Source organism: Eptatretus burgeri, chromosome 3 (genome assembly GCF_056783735.1).
Source record: "Eptatretus burgeri isolate ZD-2024b chromosome 3, Ebu_testis_v1, whole genome shotgun sequence".
Classification (NCBI taxonomy): domain Eukaryota; kingdom Metazoa; phylum Chordata; class Myxini; order Myxiniformes; family Myxinidae; genus Eptatretus; species Eptatretus burgeri.
In genome coordinates, this window is record NC_140963.1 from 22,607,376 (window position 1) to 22,623,077 (window position 15,702).

At 44.8% G+C, this 15,702-nt stretch overlaps 1 protein-coding gene and 1 long non-coding RNA gene across 3 annotated transcripts in view; one reads left to right on the top strand and one right to left on the bottom strand.

Annotated features, from left to right (window-relative positions):
• Positions 1-15,702, top strand: part of LOC147029532 (parathyroid hormone/parathyroid hormone-related peptide receptor-like) — a 223,473-nt gene that overhangs the window by 81,301 nt on the left and 126,470 nt on the right. For both annotated transcript variants that reach the window (XM_085872654.1, XM_085872655.1), the window contains 2 exons: positions 92-202; positions 10,031-10,146. In XM_085872654.1, the coding sequence (XP_085728780.1) occupies positions 92-202; positions 10,031-10,146 (227 nt within the window). The remainder of the gene's footprint in view (positions 1-91; positions 203-10,030; positions 10,147-15,702) is intronic.
• The window catches only part of LOC147029534 (uncharacterized), a 69,370-nt gene that overhangs the window by 23,444 nt on the left and 30,224 nt on the right, over positions 1-15,702 (bottom strand). The gene's annotated exons all lie outside the window — the stretch shown is intronic.

Below are 15,702 nucleotides of genomic sequence, written 5' to 3' on the forward strand. Positions count from 1 at the left end.
CCCTTAACCGACTTCAGCTTTTCTTTCTTTGCACAACCACTTCCTCTTACATTATGTGTGTGTGTGTGTGTGTGTGTGTATGTGTGTCCAGAACTTGGTTGTCCACCTGAGTGGGATGGACTCGTTTGTTGGCCCAGTGCTGAGCCGGCTTCGGTCGTGGCCCTTCCTTGTCCTGGTTACATAGTTGACTTTCATCATGAAGGTGGGTTTTAGAGGGGAAGTGTGTGCAAAATACAGACTGGGTAAAATTTGCAATTTGATGAATTATATTATTTTTCCCATTCCATTCCACTCTATTTGTCTCCCATATTTCTCTCATTGAATATCTGTCCAATCACCAATCTGTTTTTGATCTTTAAAAACCTGAATTTAATATTCATTTCTCCACTTCTCTATCTTGGTCATTTTCACTTTGCACTTCAACGACGGCTTGCTTATGCCACCGATGCTTTTTTAAAATCTTATTATTATTAATCTCTCACATGGGATCTAATGAAGGAGCTTCAATGTTCTACTGGATTGTTGAACGGTAATATTGCTGTGAACAAAATTTGTAATAGCACAGCCATTAAGAGTAAAGGTGAGGGCACACTATCGTATGACTTACTAACAATGGACAAAAGCAAGTTGGCACATTGCAGTGAGAACTGAAGATTGCACGAGTTGACCTGGTCACAGTTAGATTAAGGTGGAGGGGTCTATTTAATCTCTCGACTGCGGGAAGAAGATCATTCACAGAAAGGCAAGAGTGAGAAGGCATAACGTGTGATTTAGAGAAATTTTCAGAATTGGACAAAAGCTATAGCTGAGAGAAATATGTTGCTAACAGATAAAGAGAAAAAAAGCAAACAATTTAGGTTATAGCCTAATCATTCACTTTAATTACCTCTCAATAAAACAGATCTAAAGTACACCTCATGAATTCTCCATTTTTCAGCTTTCTTCACGTGTTGATGGATGAGCTCGACTCCAAAAAACCTGCTTTCAAAGCGAAGGATAACATTGTGGATTATATCATCTTAATGTTGTACTTTGTTACTCGCTCTGCCTCATTGGATATATCCTTCCGACGTAACTAAGATTATGGGCTTGCAATTCACAGAGGTTTTGGAATTATAGATTTGAAACCTCGAAGATAGACGGTTCTAAGCTGATGAAGCAGATGGCAATTGAATCAGGTCCTCATCAAGCTGAAGGAATTTTTCAGATTTCTCTAAAATGGATGGTTTATTTTGGTGATGCATCTCCAGTTAAAGTGTCTTTTATATTTGTGGTAAGTGCACTACTGTATCTCTCCTTTAAGACTATCTCATTCATTCTCTCATTGTCTCTGTCTCTGTCTCTGTCTCTGTCTCTGTCTCTGTCTCTGTCTCTCGCTCTCGCTCTCGCTCTCGCTCTCGCTCTCGCTGTCTGTCTGTCTGTCTGTCTCTCTATCTCTCTATCTCTCTATCTCTCTCTCTCTCTCTCTCTCTCTCTCTCTCTCTCTCTCTCTCTCTGTCTCTCTATCTCTCTCTGTCTCTCTATCTCTCTCTATCTCTCTCTATCTCTCTCTATCTCTCTCTATCTCTCTCTATCTCTCTCTATCTCTCTCTATCTCTCTCTATCTCTCTCTATCTCTCTCTATCTCTCTCTATCTCTCTCTCTCTCTCTCTCTCTCTCTCTCTCTCTCTCTCTCTCTCTCTCTCTCTCTCTCTCTCTTTTGCCCTCCTTCTATCCATCCTCACCTCCTTCCATCCATCTTCCCTCATTGGATGACCTTTGGACACAACAAAATTGTGGACCCACTCTTCACAGAGGTTATGGGATTGGTTAGATATCTCAATGATTGACAGTTGCCAGCTTGCCTGGTGTTGGCTTAGTGGTTAGGGTGGCAACTTGGGATCCTAGGGTCCTGAGTTCAAGCCCTGTTGGCCACTGAATGAATACACCAGGGGGTTGACTCAGCCTGTCATCCTTCTGAGTTCGGCGAAATGAGTACCAGTGTGTACTGGTAGAGGGGCACTGCATCAGCGACACAGTCGTACATCCAATAAATGATAGCTACCCTGGCAGCTAAGCTGCCATATGCGAGAAGAAGAAGAAGAAGTTGCCAGCTGATGATCTGCAAGGCCATTGAATCAGTCAGTAAGCTGAATAAATCTCTTTGTCTTTGTCTCTCTCTCTCTCTCTCTCTCTCTCTCTCTCTCTCTCTCTCTCTCTCTCTCTCTCTCTCTCTCTCTCTCTCTCTCTCTCTCTCTCTCTCTCTCTCTGTCTGTCTGTCTGTCTGTCTGTCTGTCCTTTCTCTTCTCTGTCTGTCTGTCTGTCTGTCTGTCTGTCTTTCTCTTCTCTGTCTGTCTTTCTCTTCTCTGTCTGTCTCTCTGTCTCTCTCTCTCTGTCTGTCTCTCTCTCTCCCCCCGTCTCTCTCTCTCTGTCTGTCTCTCTCTCTCCCCCCCCTCCCTCTCTCTCTTTCTCCCCCCCCTCTCTCTCTGTCTCTCTCTCTCTTCCTACATCACCCCTCAATAGTAATATAAAAATATATATATATATATATATATATATATATATATATATATATATATATATATATATATATGGAATAGCGCAAGTGTATCTATCAGGTCAAGTCAGGTAAGGAAGCGTGCGCCGAGAATAGCGCGTTGCTGCGTCCACTTTCCCCGTTACTCCGTCTGATCATCCCCCAGGCAGATGCCTGGCCCATCCCCATGTCTTTAAGATGCCAATGAACCTGCTGCAATCAAGAGGCATGTGGTCGGCCCATTGGCCTCCTCCATTCATGAGGCTCCCTCGCTGAGAGAATCTGGTAAGCAGGATCAGCATCAGAAAAACGAGCCACATGTCCATACAGCCGCAGCTGATGCTCACGGACTATGCAGGTAACAAATCTCACTTGAGTCCCTCTTAACAACTGCTCATTGGACACAAAGTCTGACCAGCAATACCCAAGGATTCTCTGAAGAGACCTGGACCAAAGGAATTAAGTCTCCATCTCAGATCCCTGGTCAGATTCCAAGTCTCACATCCATAGAACAAGACTGGAAGCACCAAGGACCTGAAGACTCGGACTTTTGTCCTCCTGCACAGGTATTGACAGCACCACACCCCATGATCCAGTGAATTCATGACTCCCAGGCCCGGCCCAGACGTCTATTGATCTATGGCTCACAAGCAGCAGATACATGAATATCACTGCCAAGGTAAGTCAATCTCTCTGTGACCTCTACATCCTCACCACAAACAGGTACAGACAAGATAGCAGCACTCAAGATGTCATTGAAAGCCTGGATCTTAGTTTGGACACAGGAAACCCATAATCCCAGCAACTCCGACTCCTCAATCAGCACCCCGAGGCCCCCCAAAAGGATATCCAGTCTCCACGAAGATGACTGCATCATCTGCGAAATCAAGGTCAGAGATCTTGACATTCCCAAACAAGGCACCGCAGCTTGATCTCTCTGACATCCTCCCCAGAATCCAGTCCATACAAGCACTGAAAAGTGTGGGGGCCACTACACACCCCTGACGAGGGGGTGATTGTGCACGCATTGATGCCTCGGCCTGGCATGGAAAGCACAAAGATGACAGTGTTTTTTTATAATTAGGCTGACATTGAAACCAAGGATAAACAGCACAGAGGTGAGCGTTTATACCTGTAGACTATCCTGTCTAGTGCCTTCTATACAAATGGTTTGGCCAACCTGGTTTTGCACTGGGTAACAAAATGGCACATATTGTTTAGTTTTGTGCCCATGACCTTATCCTGGGTACCCCCAGCACTTATGCAAATTGGCACAGCCATTTTTTTCTGATGATTTTCAGACCTACACAAACACATACAGAAAATTTCCTTTTTGGGGTTGGGGGGTGGGGAGGGGGGGTTGATTTTGTGCTTGGTCAACTAAACAATAGGCGTCACTTTGTTTCCCAGTGCAAAATCGGGTTGGCCAAACTCTTTGTATTGAAGGCACTCATCCTGTCACCCCTCCCAACCCCCCCCCCCGCCCCACCCCCTCTTCAAAAGCCAAAGGGCACCGTGAATGCAAGGGTGCTGAAAAAAAAGCCTTACTGGCAGTGTTATAAATAAAAGTAGAAAGGGACAGTTTAAAAAAAAAGATAGAAGACGAAAGAGACAACAAAGCAAATAAGAAAGGCCAGCAGAGATAAATGCATGTCACAGGCTCTGAATCGAATTAGCATACAGAGTGGATTACCCACTCACATCAAAGGATTAATTTGGATGGAAGAATAAACCTTCACCAAAATGAACAATCAAAGTTTTGGTTGAAATCGCAAAATGGGATCCTAAAATTTCTGCTATTTTAAAATGAAAACATACTTTAATAGTTTTTCTCTTGTACCTCCTTTATATGATGAGATTAATGATTCATAAAAGATACATAAATGGTAACTGCTCAGGACAAGGTCTGTTATTTGTTGTTGGTGAAAATTACTTTCCAGTGGTCTGCTACTCCCTTAGATTGTCACAAGGAATAAAAATAAACATTTACAAGGATTACATGGAAAGAGATAAAATATTATTTCGACAATAATAAATGTCAGTGTTTTTCCTCCATGACTCCAAAGCCATGAGACCCAGCAGCCAAAAACTTTGCACGCATACTAAGGGAACTCCAAGGAACTGCTGAGTGAAAATTAGGTGTTAGGGTTAATTAAAACACCCCTTTAAAGATAATTAACGGCCTTATTTAATTATATCCATCATCAAGGCATCATCCTTGGTCAGCCTTGTATCAGTGAGCTGCTGGGATCTTAAATCACCATTTTGTTTGGCCTATTCAAACAAACGTGCCTTGCTTTGGAAACATGATGTACTCTCACTACTAGTTAAAGTATATAATCGAAATATTACATCTAATTTGAAAATGGGATCTGATGGACTAAAGTGTCAAAATCTGGAGTGAAATCTGAAAATTTAAACCATGAAGCGATTTTTATAACTAAGTATAATAATGTATTTCAGCAAAGCATTCAGATTAATTTTTTTTCCACTGTACGTACAATTATATTTCGTGAAGAATAGATTAAGGAATGTGCAGAAAGTGGAATGTCGTTTGGCACAACGCCATGCTCTCTAAACCTGCTTTTACAATCCGTGACGATAATCAACAGGGGTCCATTTTTTTTGGCAATTACGGACACAGTTTTCTTTTCCTGTTTTGTGCGATTTGCTTTCATGAGAAAATATTAATATAAACGCACTAATAGTTTCTGCAATATATTAATAGTCGGCAGTGACTGAAAATGAAGAGGTACGTATTCAGCACACACAGAGGTCGGACGTGGTGGGGGTTTGTACATACCTGCATGCATGTGAGCAGGTTGGAGGAATGCATGCAGTTGCCAGGTAGATAGCATGGGTTTAAATTTTGAAATGCTCCCACCTGGTTTTACATGGAAAACGGAGCTTAAAAATACAACGTTGCTGTTTGAACGTGTTGTACTGCCCTGGTAATGGCCTGGTATGCTGCCTCCACTGCTCCTCCTCCCATTGCACTTCCTTCCCTTGCCCTTATGCTGCTTTCCCTTGCCCTTATGCTGCTTTCCCTTGCCCTTATGCTGCTTTCCCTTGCCCTTATGCTGTTTTCCCTTGCCCTTATGCTGCTTTCCCTTGCCATAATGCTGCTTTCCCTTGCCCTTATGCTGCTTTCCCTTGCCCTTATGCTGCTTTCCCTTGCCCTTATGCTGCTTTCCCTTGCCATAATGCTGCTTTCCCTTGCCATAATGCTGCTTTCCCTTGCCCTTATGCTGCTTTCCCTTGCCCTTATGCTGCTTTCCCTTGCCCTTATGCTGCTTTCCCTTGCCCTTATGCTACCTTTCCTTGCCCTTATGCTGCCTACCCTTGCCCTTATGCTGCCTTCCATTCCCTTACGCTGCCTTCCATTTCCCTTATGCTGCCTTCCATTCCCCTTACGCTGCCTTCCATTCCCCTTATGCTGCCTTCTCCTCCCCTCTCACACTGCCTCTGCCACCCCTTTCACACTACCTCCCCTTCCCTCTCGCTGCTTCCCCCTCCCCTCGCACTGCTTCCCCCTTCCCTACGCTGCCTCCCCCTCCCTTAACGCTGCCTCCCCCTCCACTCGTGCTGCCTTCCCTTCCCCTCCCCTCAGGTTATCCTCCTGCCAAACCCCCTCCTCCACCATACAATCCTCTGGATGTCGATGAGAGGAAGGGCTGTGAAAGAATGTGCGAATTGGACAAATGAAAGCCTTTAAAAAAAAATTTTCAGCAGTCGGAACTGCTGCTCGGATCGATTCAGTTTTTATAAATCAATGAATGGCCAGATCACAACAGGATAGCTGAGAGGTATGCACGCTCGCTCTTAGCTGTCTCACCTGGGTTCAAATTCCGACCCAAATATAAACTGTCATCCCGGTGTTTCACAGGCAGGGTGATTCATCAATGTGTGTGCCGTCCCTTGGATGGACGTTAAACTGGGTATCCCATCTGCTGGCATAAGTTAGTGGATGGTAAACGTCTGTGTCTTTTGCAAAGAGGAAGCGAGCTATCGCCAGCAATCTGAACAAATTCCAAATTCCTGCTCTCATCTTACAGTTAAACGTGAGGCCTGGCCAGCTGGTTCATTGAAGACTTTGGCCAACCTGACAAGAACGTGGGACTGATCGTCGTCGTTAAAGAAGAAAAATAATATTAACCCACCACAAAACGCCTGATAATGGCAGACATTCACAGCCACATTACTCCCATCACCCACGCCCCCTGGTCATGCATGTTTCTCGTATAGGAAATACAATATCTGTGTATGAGAGGTGTAGAGATCATACAATTTCCTGATGGTACAAATGCAAAAATCTAGTGTAATCTCTTTTGTGGCCCCAGAACCAAACAAGCGGCCCTCAAAGCAAATGTGGCTCCCACTCCCACCTTCTCCCTCCACCCAAATATGATTAATAGTAAATATCATCATTTTAAATTGAACCCATGCATTGACAAGCCCCAGATATGTCTTTCCTATCAGTGTTAAGAAGCACCCAAACCAGTCTCCCTCGAGGAAGTCTGCCTGGATGTTGGTAATGATGACATCATCTTTTGAATTGCAGACATTCATTGAATAAATCACCAAGCCTGCCAAGTTCACATGAGGTAATTCCACAATGTTTAAAAAGTCCATTCACTGACATCGATGATCGGGGAGGTCAGGTAGAACAAAGCGTCCACAGGCCTTGCATTGGCTCACATCGTCAGGAGTTTTTTTCAGTACAGGTTGCAAGATATCAACTTTTTGTGCAAGTTGATCAGAAAGTTCTCCAACTGTTTTGTTGTGTCGAGGAACACCCCATTCTCTCAGGTACTTTTCCAAGTATTTTCAGCTTCTTTGAGAAGCTTTGTGAGCCATTTTAGGCAACAATCCTTATCTAATATGCACAATATACTGTTGCGGACCCGGGGTTGAGGACGAGAAAGACCACGAGGGGGTGAGCTACCTCGTGTTCCCCCCAGACTCTCCGGAATCGCAGGCCATCACACAAGAATAACTTCGTGACGCGGTGGGTCGCTAATCGACCGGGAACGCTAATAACTCGAGCACGTGACTTAGGGTTCTCCGTCTGATACGGATTACCTAAAGATCACGTGGTTTAATTCCCGGGGGACACGCCCTCGGCACGCCTTGCTCAAACCGGATCACCTTACCAGATCGGATGCAGCCAAGTGTAACTGCGAAGAACGCACCGACTGGAAAACAGATCGTTGGGGGATAACGCCCCGGCGAAACTAGAGTACAAACCATGCTGGACCAATGAAGGAAAAGATGAAAACGAGCTGGGAACATTTCTACACAAGCATTTGTTTACAATCAAGCGAAGAACGGGATGTGGCACAGTGAATGGGGTTTTTGCTATGTACAGCAGGGATAGCAAGGACTTGTGGGGTGCGGAAAAAGGCAAGCAATCTTACAAAGCAGACACAGAGCAGAGTTATCCCGTTAAAACTTACACAATCTTAACAGAAAGTAGGACAGGCGCCATCACTCGCGCACGCACACACACACACACACACACACACACACACACACACACACACACGGAAGATTAAATAGAACCCAGAGAGAAAAAGAGAAGATGAGGATAAACGGCCTTGCAATACCAGGCGTGGTCAGCAGACCAACGTAACCCAGTACGTTTAGGGAGCCGTAGGAGGGAGGAATACTGGTTTCTAAGGTGTGGGAGTGAGAGGTGTGGTGTCGTGCCAGAGGAAAATAGGATTGAGAGTCAGTAATGATGCTCTATTGTGCATCCAAAGGTGATGGGACAGAGGGGTGGAAAAAGAGAGAGAGAGAGAGAGAGAGGAGAGGAGAGGAGAGGAGAGGAGAGGAGAGGAGAGGAGAGGAGAGGAGAGGAGAGGAGAGAAGAGAAGAGAAGAGAAGAGAAGAGAAGAGAAGAGAAGACAAGAGAAGAGAAGAGAAGAGAAGAGAAGAGAAGAGAGTATGGAGAGAGAGAGAGAGAGAGAGAGAGAGAGTATGGAGAGAGAGAGAGAGAGAGAGAGAGAGAGAGAGAGAGAGAGAGAGAGAGAGAGAGAGAGAGAAGAGAAGAGAAGAGAAGAGAAGAGAAGAGAAGAGAAGATGCGTGAGGCAAAAGATCCTTAACCTAGCCATGTATAGGTCTGTTCGTGTAGCGTGTACCTCCGTGGGACGTTCTGCCTAAGTGTTCCCACCTCAAGATACGGCACGTTATCTCTGGCTTAGTCACTTTGCCGGGGCTCGTGGCAACGTGCGCTCCGCACTGGTCCTCAAGAAGAAGCACGTCCCACAGTTGCACACCAACGGCAAGCAAAGAGCCAGCGAAGGGTAGAGACAACGAAGAGCTGAGAGGAGCAGAGAAGTAGGGGGCGAAGTAGAGAGTGAATGGCTCCACGCTCTGCTTTTTATAAGCCCCGGGCGAAGGGTGGGGTGACGACCCAAAAGCAACGCGCTGTGACCTGAATCCTGCTTCTCCATTGGGCCCCAGCCATGCCCTGCCAGGCTCCCAGGGTGAGAAATGGTCTCATTCGCTCATCCGCCTCAACAAGGCCCAGAGCTACCAACTAAACATAGGGTATGAGCCGTCACCCTAGCCCTGAACGTACTCCGAGTGCAGTCTGAATGTCAAATAGCAATGCACACCCGGGCCCCATATCAAACTCCTGCATCGTCCTTCCCGCGACCCCTCCTCACCACCCCTGTCTTGCCGTGTTCTGGTGACTGGACGAGGCTCATATTAATCCCCCTTGCTCACCTAGGACATCCCCGGCGAGATGAGGTCTAGCTATTAATGTCCGTTGCTCGGCCCCGCATCACGCGGTCTGAGGACAGACCAAGTTGTGCAGCACTCCTCTGTATAGTGGCAAATTGTAGTGATGCAGAGGTACGAGGAAGTACGGAAATATTTTTCCCATGTGCGGGAGGTGTTTGTGGTCGAAGTGGTAAGGTTTGGTGATCGAGATGTGAAACAAGGTGAAATGCCGTTTGTAAATTGGCATGCATATTTTAATGCATTAATGGAACGCGATGCGCATGCAGTATAGTATGTGGTGTGCATTGTTGGTTCCAAGCCACTGGAGGAATCATAGTGTGCTTATTACTCATCGCATTTTGCATGGCGTGTATGCTTGCTTGCTTGCTTGATTCGTACCATGGCTAAAAGGAAAGGGTTGGATTAGAAATCACAATAGGAGATAGAGATATAGTTAATAGACCTAACTAGAAGACCCATGCAATGCACTTCATCCTGTTAACCCACTAGACATGAGGGGAAGGTCGAACTACATGAAGACAAACAAAATAACTGCCTGGGGATCACTGTATGTTGGGTTCCATTGCCTTAGAGGCATGCTGTTTTGTAGAACCGCAACAATACGTTCCCTGCCCTAATGACCATTGTTGCTAGGGGTGTCTGTGCATGCATGCTAAGCATTCTGAGGGGGATCACATCATTTTAAAAGTTGCGTATTGCATGTGATCTTCCAGAGTTTCTTGTCAAACATCAATGAAACCGGTGTCTGTGCATTTTTATTGCAGGCCACGTGATGCGGTGGTGTTCCGAGAATGGAGCTTGGATGGTGTCTCCAGGCAGAAACCAGACATTGGCTGACTACAGCAAATGCATAAAGGGCATGCCGGATAGCCGAGAGATGGTATGATATATAAATAAATAATGTGTCACTGGCTTTTGATCTTATGCATAGTTATATAATATAGTCTGCTGAGCAGCGTAAGCACATTTTGGTTCATTCTGGGAATGAGTTCACATGAGTGTTTTAGACGGCTGGCCAACCTAACCTATCATGACACCCCGCAGGCATTTCATGTTAAAAACTGGTATGGGGTGCCAAAAGGTAGAAAATATCTCTGTTGTTGAGAATTTGCCCCATACCAATGGCAACCAAATCGATTTTCTCAAAAAATGACGAAATAGAAGCGTCCCTCACGCGCGCCGTGGTCATGCCCACGGTGCTCCACTCAGTCCACTAATTAGTGGATTATAATCGATTATAATCGCGATTATAATCGCTCTTGCGGAGGAAGTAGCCAGTGTCTGCAACATGGCGCTGAACAGTTGAGCTTTCAACACATCTTTTGCGTTGTTTTGCTTTCATTTTGTGTGAAATATACGACAATTGCATTGTTAAATTTGGGGCAATGGATGAAATGAAAGCTAGAGGAATGATAGATTCGCAAAAACGCAAAAAAGAGTCAGAACTCATGTCCACATGTCTGTTCTGTTTGAAATCAAAAAAGTGCAAGGAAGTAACACGCCAAGCATCGGACGATGGTAAGAATAGGGTGATCACGGTCCTTGCTGAACGCAATCGCCTCGGAGAGGAATCTGATGGATTGAAGAGGCTGAACGATATTTCAATACGGGAATCGCCGTTGATGTGGCACAGCTCGTGTTACTGTGATTTCACGGCTGAAAGTCGATTGAAGCGTCTCAGATCGAAACCACTGTGCGAAGGAGCTGCAACTGGCGGTGGCGGGGACAGCATGGATTTGGAGGCACGGTCATCGCGTGGAAAACGTGAAAAAGTAGACTGGGCAAAATGTATATTTTGCCAAGACGAAAGGAAGGGAAAACCGGGTAAGAAAGTTTGCAAGAGTCAAACTGAATTGCATGATATCCGGACAATGCATTTATCCCGTAAGATACTGGAACTTTCTAACGTAGACACGGCGCTGCGGATTCGTCTGGCAGGCACAGTCGATCTGATTGCTGCTGAAGGCAAATGTCATCTCTCATGCTTGATCAAATTTGAGAGAGAAGCAGAGAAACAAAGACTGGATGTTGGACAAGGTGAAGATAAGGAGCTGACGACCCTATGTGACATTCTGAATGACGGGCTTTCACGTGGATATGTATACGATATGGGGGAGGTTTGGAAGCGATTTCAGGATTTATGTGAAGCGAAAGGACAGGAAATACCTCGGAGCTATTTGTCACGAAGGAAAACCTTCACTGACGCGGTACCGAAGAGACTCGGGAGTAGAGCTGGCTTCATTAGACCCCTCAATCGTACAGCCTCATTGCTCTTGTATCCCAGTGAAAGGAATGAATGTGTCATTTCAACATCTGTCAGGAATGCACAGGGATGAAGACTCGGAAGATTCTGATGATGGTAATGACTTTTCGATGATGGCCAGCAATCCACTGCAGGAAATGGTACATTCTGCTCTCCAATTGTGCAACGATCTCAATAGCCGCCCTGGTCACGAATTAGGATGGCGAGGAATCGACCAAGACCATGTGAATGAGATCATCCCCCAATCGTTGCACATATTTCTCGGAGTCCTTTTCGCCGATGCGATCGAGGATAATACTGAAGCTGCTGATACATGTGCAGAGCTCGACCGCTTAGTCTGTGATATCGCACAGGACATCATCTTTCGCCTTTCCCAGGGGCGCAAGCTGACACCCAAACACATTGGATTAGGGATGACAGAACATCAAATGACGCGATCCGAGGCCTTGATGGATCTATTGTATGCAAGTGGTCACTGTATCAGCATCGACACAATATGGCGCATTGACACGTCCATCGCAAATGATATTCTCGACAGGGCCGACGCAAACGACGGAGTCTTTATTCCCGAGGTAATCCCCCCATTCGAGACCTCAGGGCTGGTCCTCAGTTCATGTGACAATATTGACGTACTTGAGGAAACAATTGACGGCAACAACACTACACATTATACACAGATGGCAGTGTGACAGCGAGATGACGGAACTGTTTATCACAGAGATGAACCTCGGCATATCGGTCATACTAAAGCTCTCAGCCAGGAACGAATCGGCAAGATGCACATATTAGAATACTCGAAACCTCGTTCTGGTATTCGTCCGTCCCCCACTTTTCCTGATGGTGCCGCCATCAACGTAGAGTCGTGGTTCCAAGAGTCTGGCAATGCAAATAACAGCAAGTCCAACGACTTGGCATGGACATTATCAAGAATATTACATGGTGGTGAGTCACAATCTGTGCCACCATGGGCGACATTTAACAGTCTGGCGACGAACGGGACCCCACCTGTCACCAATGTAGGTATGCTCCCAATTCTGAAGGCACCGGCAGACCATGATGACACAATGACAACTGTGATGACCAAGTTCATGAATATCAGTGAAAAGGTGGGACAGACACACACGATCATTTTTGCTGACCAACCTCTCTACAGTCGGATGAAAGAACTCGTATGGAACGATCCCGCCAAATACAGCAATGTTATATGCCTCCTTGGTCACCTCCACATTCTCTTCAATTACCTCAAAGCTATTGGACAGCATTATGAGAGCGCAGGGCTGGAGGATATCTGGATCGAGGCGGGATTATTCGCTCCTAATACGATACCAAGTGTACTTGGTGGAATAGCAGACTACCGATGAGTATATGGACATCTGGTACCAGGCTGATAAACCTCGGATAGCGGTTGAAGCTCCAGAAGAGACTGGTGGCTGGAAGCTAACAGACTCTGGACTTGAGATCGTGTGGATGCGACTCCCCGCCATTCCAGCTTCTTGTACTGAACTAGTCACTTGTGCGTGTAAAAGCAAGTGTCGAACGAGTGCATGGAAGTGCAGCAAGTCTCGCCAGAACTGTATCCCAGCATGCGGGTGTGACGCTGTCAACTGCAATAATGACTACCACTAACTACAGCTATATGGGTTAGCAAATTATATTTCAAACATTCTCTTATGTGCCAACTCTCTTATACAACGTTTTGATCTCACATGAGTTCATCTTACGAGTTGAGAACTCACATGAGAAGATTACATGCGTCCATCTTCAGAAATTCGAGAAAATGGCCATTTTACAATTGCGGCCTTTCATGTTTTCAAGTAAATCTCTAGTCTAAATTTATTGCTGAGACTAAAGGACAGTAAGCCTAGGTGAATAATTCATACACAGGCATATAGATGTGGCAATGCTGAAACGAAATTCACTATAACCAAAAAATGAGGAATTTGGCATTTGACCTTGACCTCTGACCTCAAAGGTCAAAGTTCGAGATGGTATGGGGCATATTCTGAAGCTTCACCCTATCATCTTAATTTCGGACATGCATAATCACTTTTAACAAGAAATGCCTACGGGACTAATTTTTAGACCCCGGAGATAGTCTTGGCCGGCCGTCTATTATTAATGAAGATAATATATTGATGCTTTTCTTGCAAAGCAGAAGTAATATAATTTTTTCATTACACGAGACACAAATTATGGATTGTTCCTTATTCATGAAGTTGACAATTGACTGATCTGATCCTTGTGATGCTACGAAAAATGAGTAAACCTGCATGCATGGTGAAATTAATTCACACTATTTTCTTTTATTCTTTGAAATCAATGAATACTACAGAAACAAAGTAAAAGTCTTCAACTTTTAACAAGTCCATGGAGAAGAATATAAATTAAATTCGGTTAAATAAATGATTAACAATGTATTCCACACTTAAAAATATGTGAAAATGTAAATATGACTGATGGGCCTTGCTGGGGGTCGAGCGTTGGCACTCCATGTGTGATGTTATACCATCTCACCCGGTCTCTTACGTGGTGGTGGGCCACTATTGTGTTGATGTTAGTGGCATTCGAATTGAGTTTGATTGAGTTCATCCACCTCATTCTGGGGTCTCCCTGAGGTGTACGCCATCTCCCTACAGTTGGGTTAAAGCTGTATGCAGTGGCCTGCAAAAGTTTACACCCCAAATGACAATGCCACATTAAGATGTTCATATGAATTATATCCAAACAATTTTTCGAAATGAACTTTTGTATTTATAATTGAAGAGATTTCATCATACTAAAAAAAAAAAAAACACTCATACTTAAAGGTCCCTTGACATGCAAAATAAACTTGTTATTTATATATTAACTTGACCTTCCTCATGAAGAAATCACCCATGTTTTTTTTAAAATCAAAAATGGGATAATTAAAGCAATATTTCGATCATTTCTGGAGCTATTCACAACTTGCTTTGCCCCGCCCCTAAAAAAATGGACTTAAGCCAATCTCTGCGTGACGTCACATACAGAAACTCGCACAGAGTGGATTGACTTGAGTCGAGACGTCGCACGCCTTATACAATACGTACAAATGCATTTTGCACATGTTAGTGCAATCTCTGTGATCGTCTTAATTCCAGTGATTGTTTCGCGAAAGTTTTAAATAGTTTTAGCCTTACTTTCATAAATGCCTGCAAGATGTATCGTAGCAGGATGCAGCAATGCAAGCAAAGACTGTGTAAGCATTCATGTATTCCCGAAAGATGATAATCGTCGGAGAATATGGACATCTAAAGTGAAGGTACTGCTTCCATTGGCTTGCTATTCATTAACATTTAGCCAAAATGCTCGCCTGGTGTTGGCTCAGTGGTTAGGGTGGCGGCTTGGGATCATAGGGTCCTGAGTTCAAGCCCCGTCGGCCGCTGAATTAATACACCAGGGGGTTGACTCAGCCTGTCATCCTTCCGAGGTCAGCGAAATGAGTACCAGTTCCAGTGTGTGTACTGGTAGAGGGGCACTGCATCAGCGACGCAGTCGCGCTTCAAGAAATGATAGCTACCCCGCAGCTAAGCTGCCATACGACTACCACACCAGCCAAAATGCTGTAATAAAAGAAAAGGGAAAAAAATGTTTGCACAACTATGAAAGACAAATGTATCTGTCCTATTACACGGCCTCATATCCTCGGGACTCTTACGCATTGACTTATACATTGTGTACATGCTAATACAAGTTACTTGTCAACTCGAGATCTCAAGAGTCTAGACTAGTCCGATAAATCCGTCGTCCGTCTGACTAGGCCGATAAATATGACGTGCTGGAGCTTTATTCGAACCCCCCCCCCCCCCACCAAGTTTCGTCGAAATCCGTCGAGGAGTTTTTCCGTAATACTGTTCACAAACAAACAAACAAGCAGTCATAGACTGGTACTTACGAAATCTTAAACTTGACCTCTGACCTTGTCTCATAAAAGCTGTCTTGAGAGAAGGTAGCGACGCAAACCAGAAGTTTCTACGATGATTCTGTACCAAACCATCAAAAATCGTAACGTCAACCGAAGCAAAAATCTCCATTTCTCCACGCAATCATTTAATATTATTTTATCAAAGTCACAAAACTGTAATATTCGGCCATCCACCAACAATCTTCACATAATCTGACGGCTCAGCGAGTCAGGCATGCGACGATGACCTT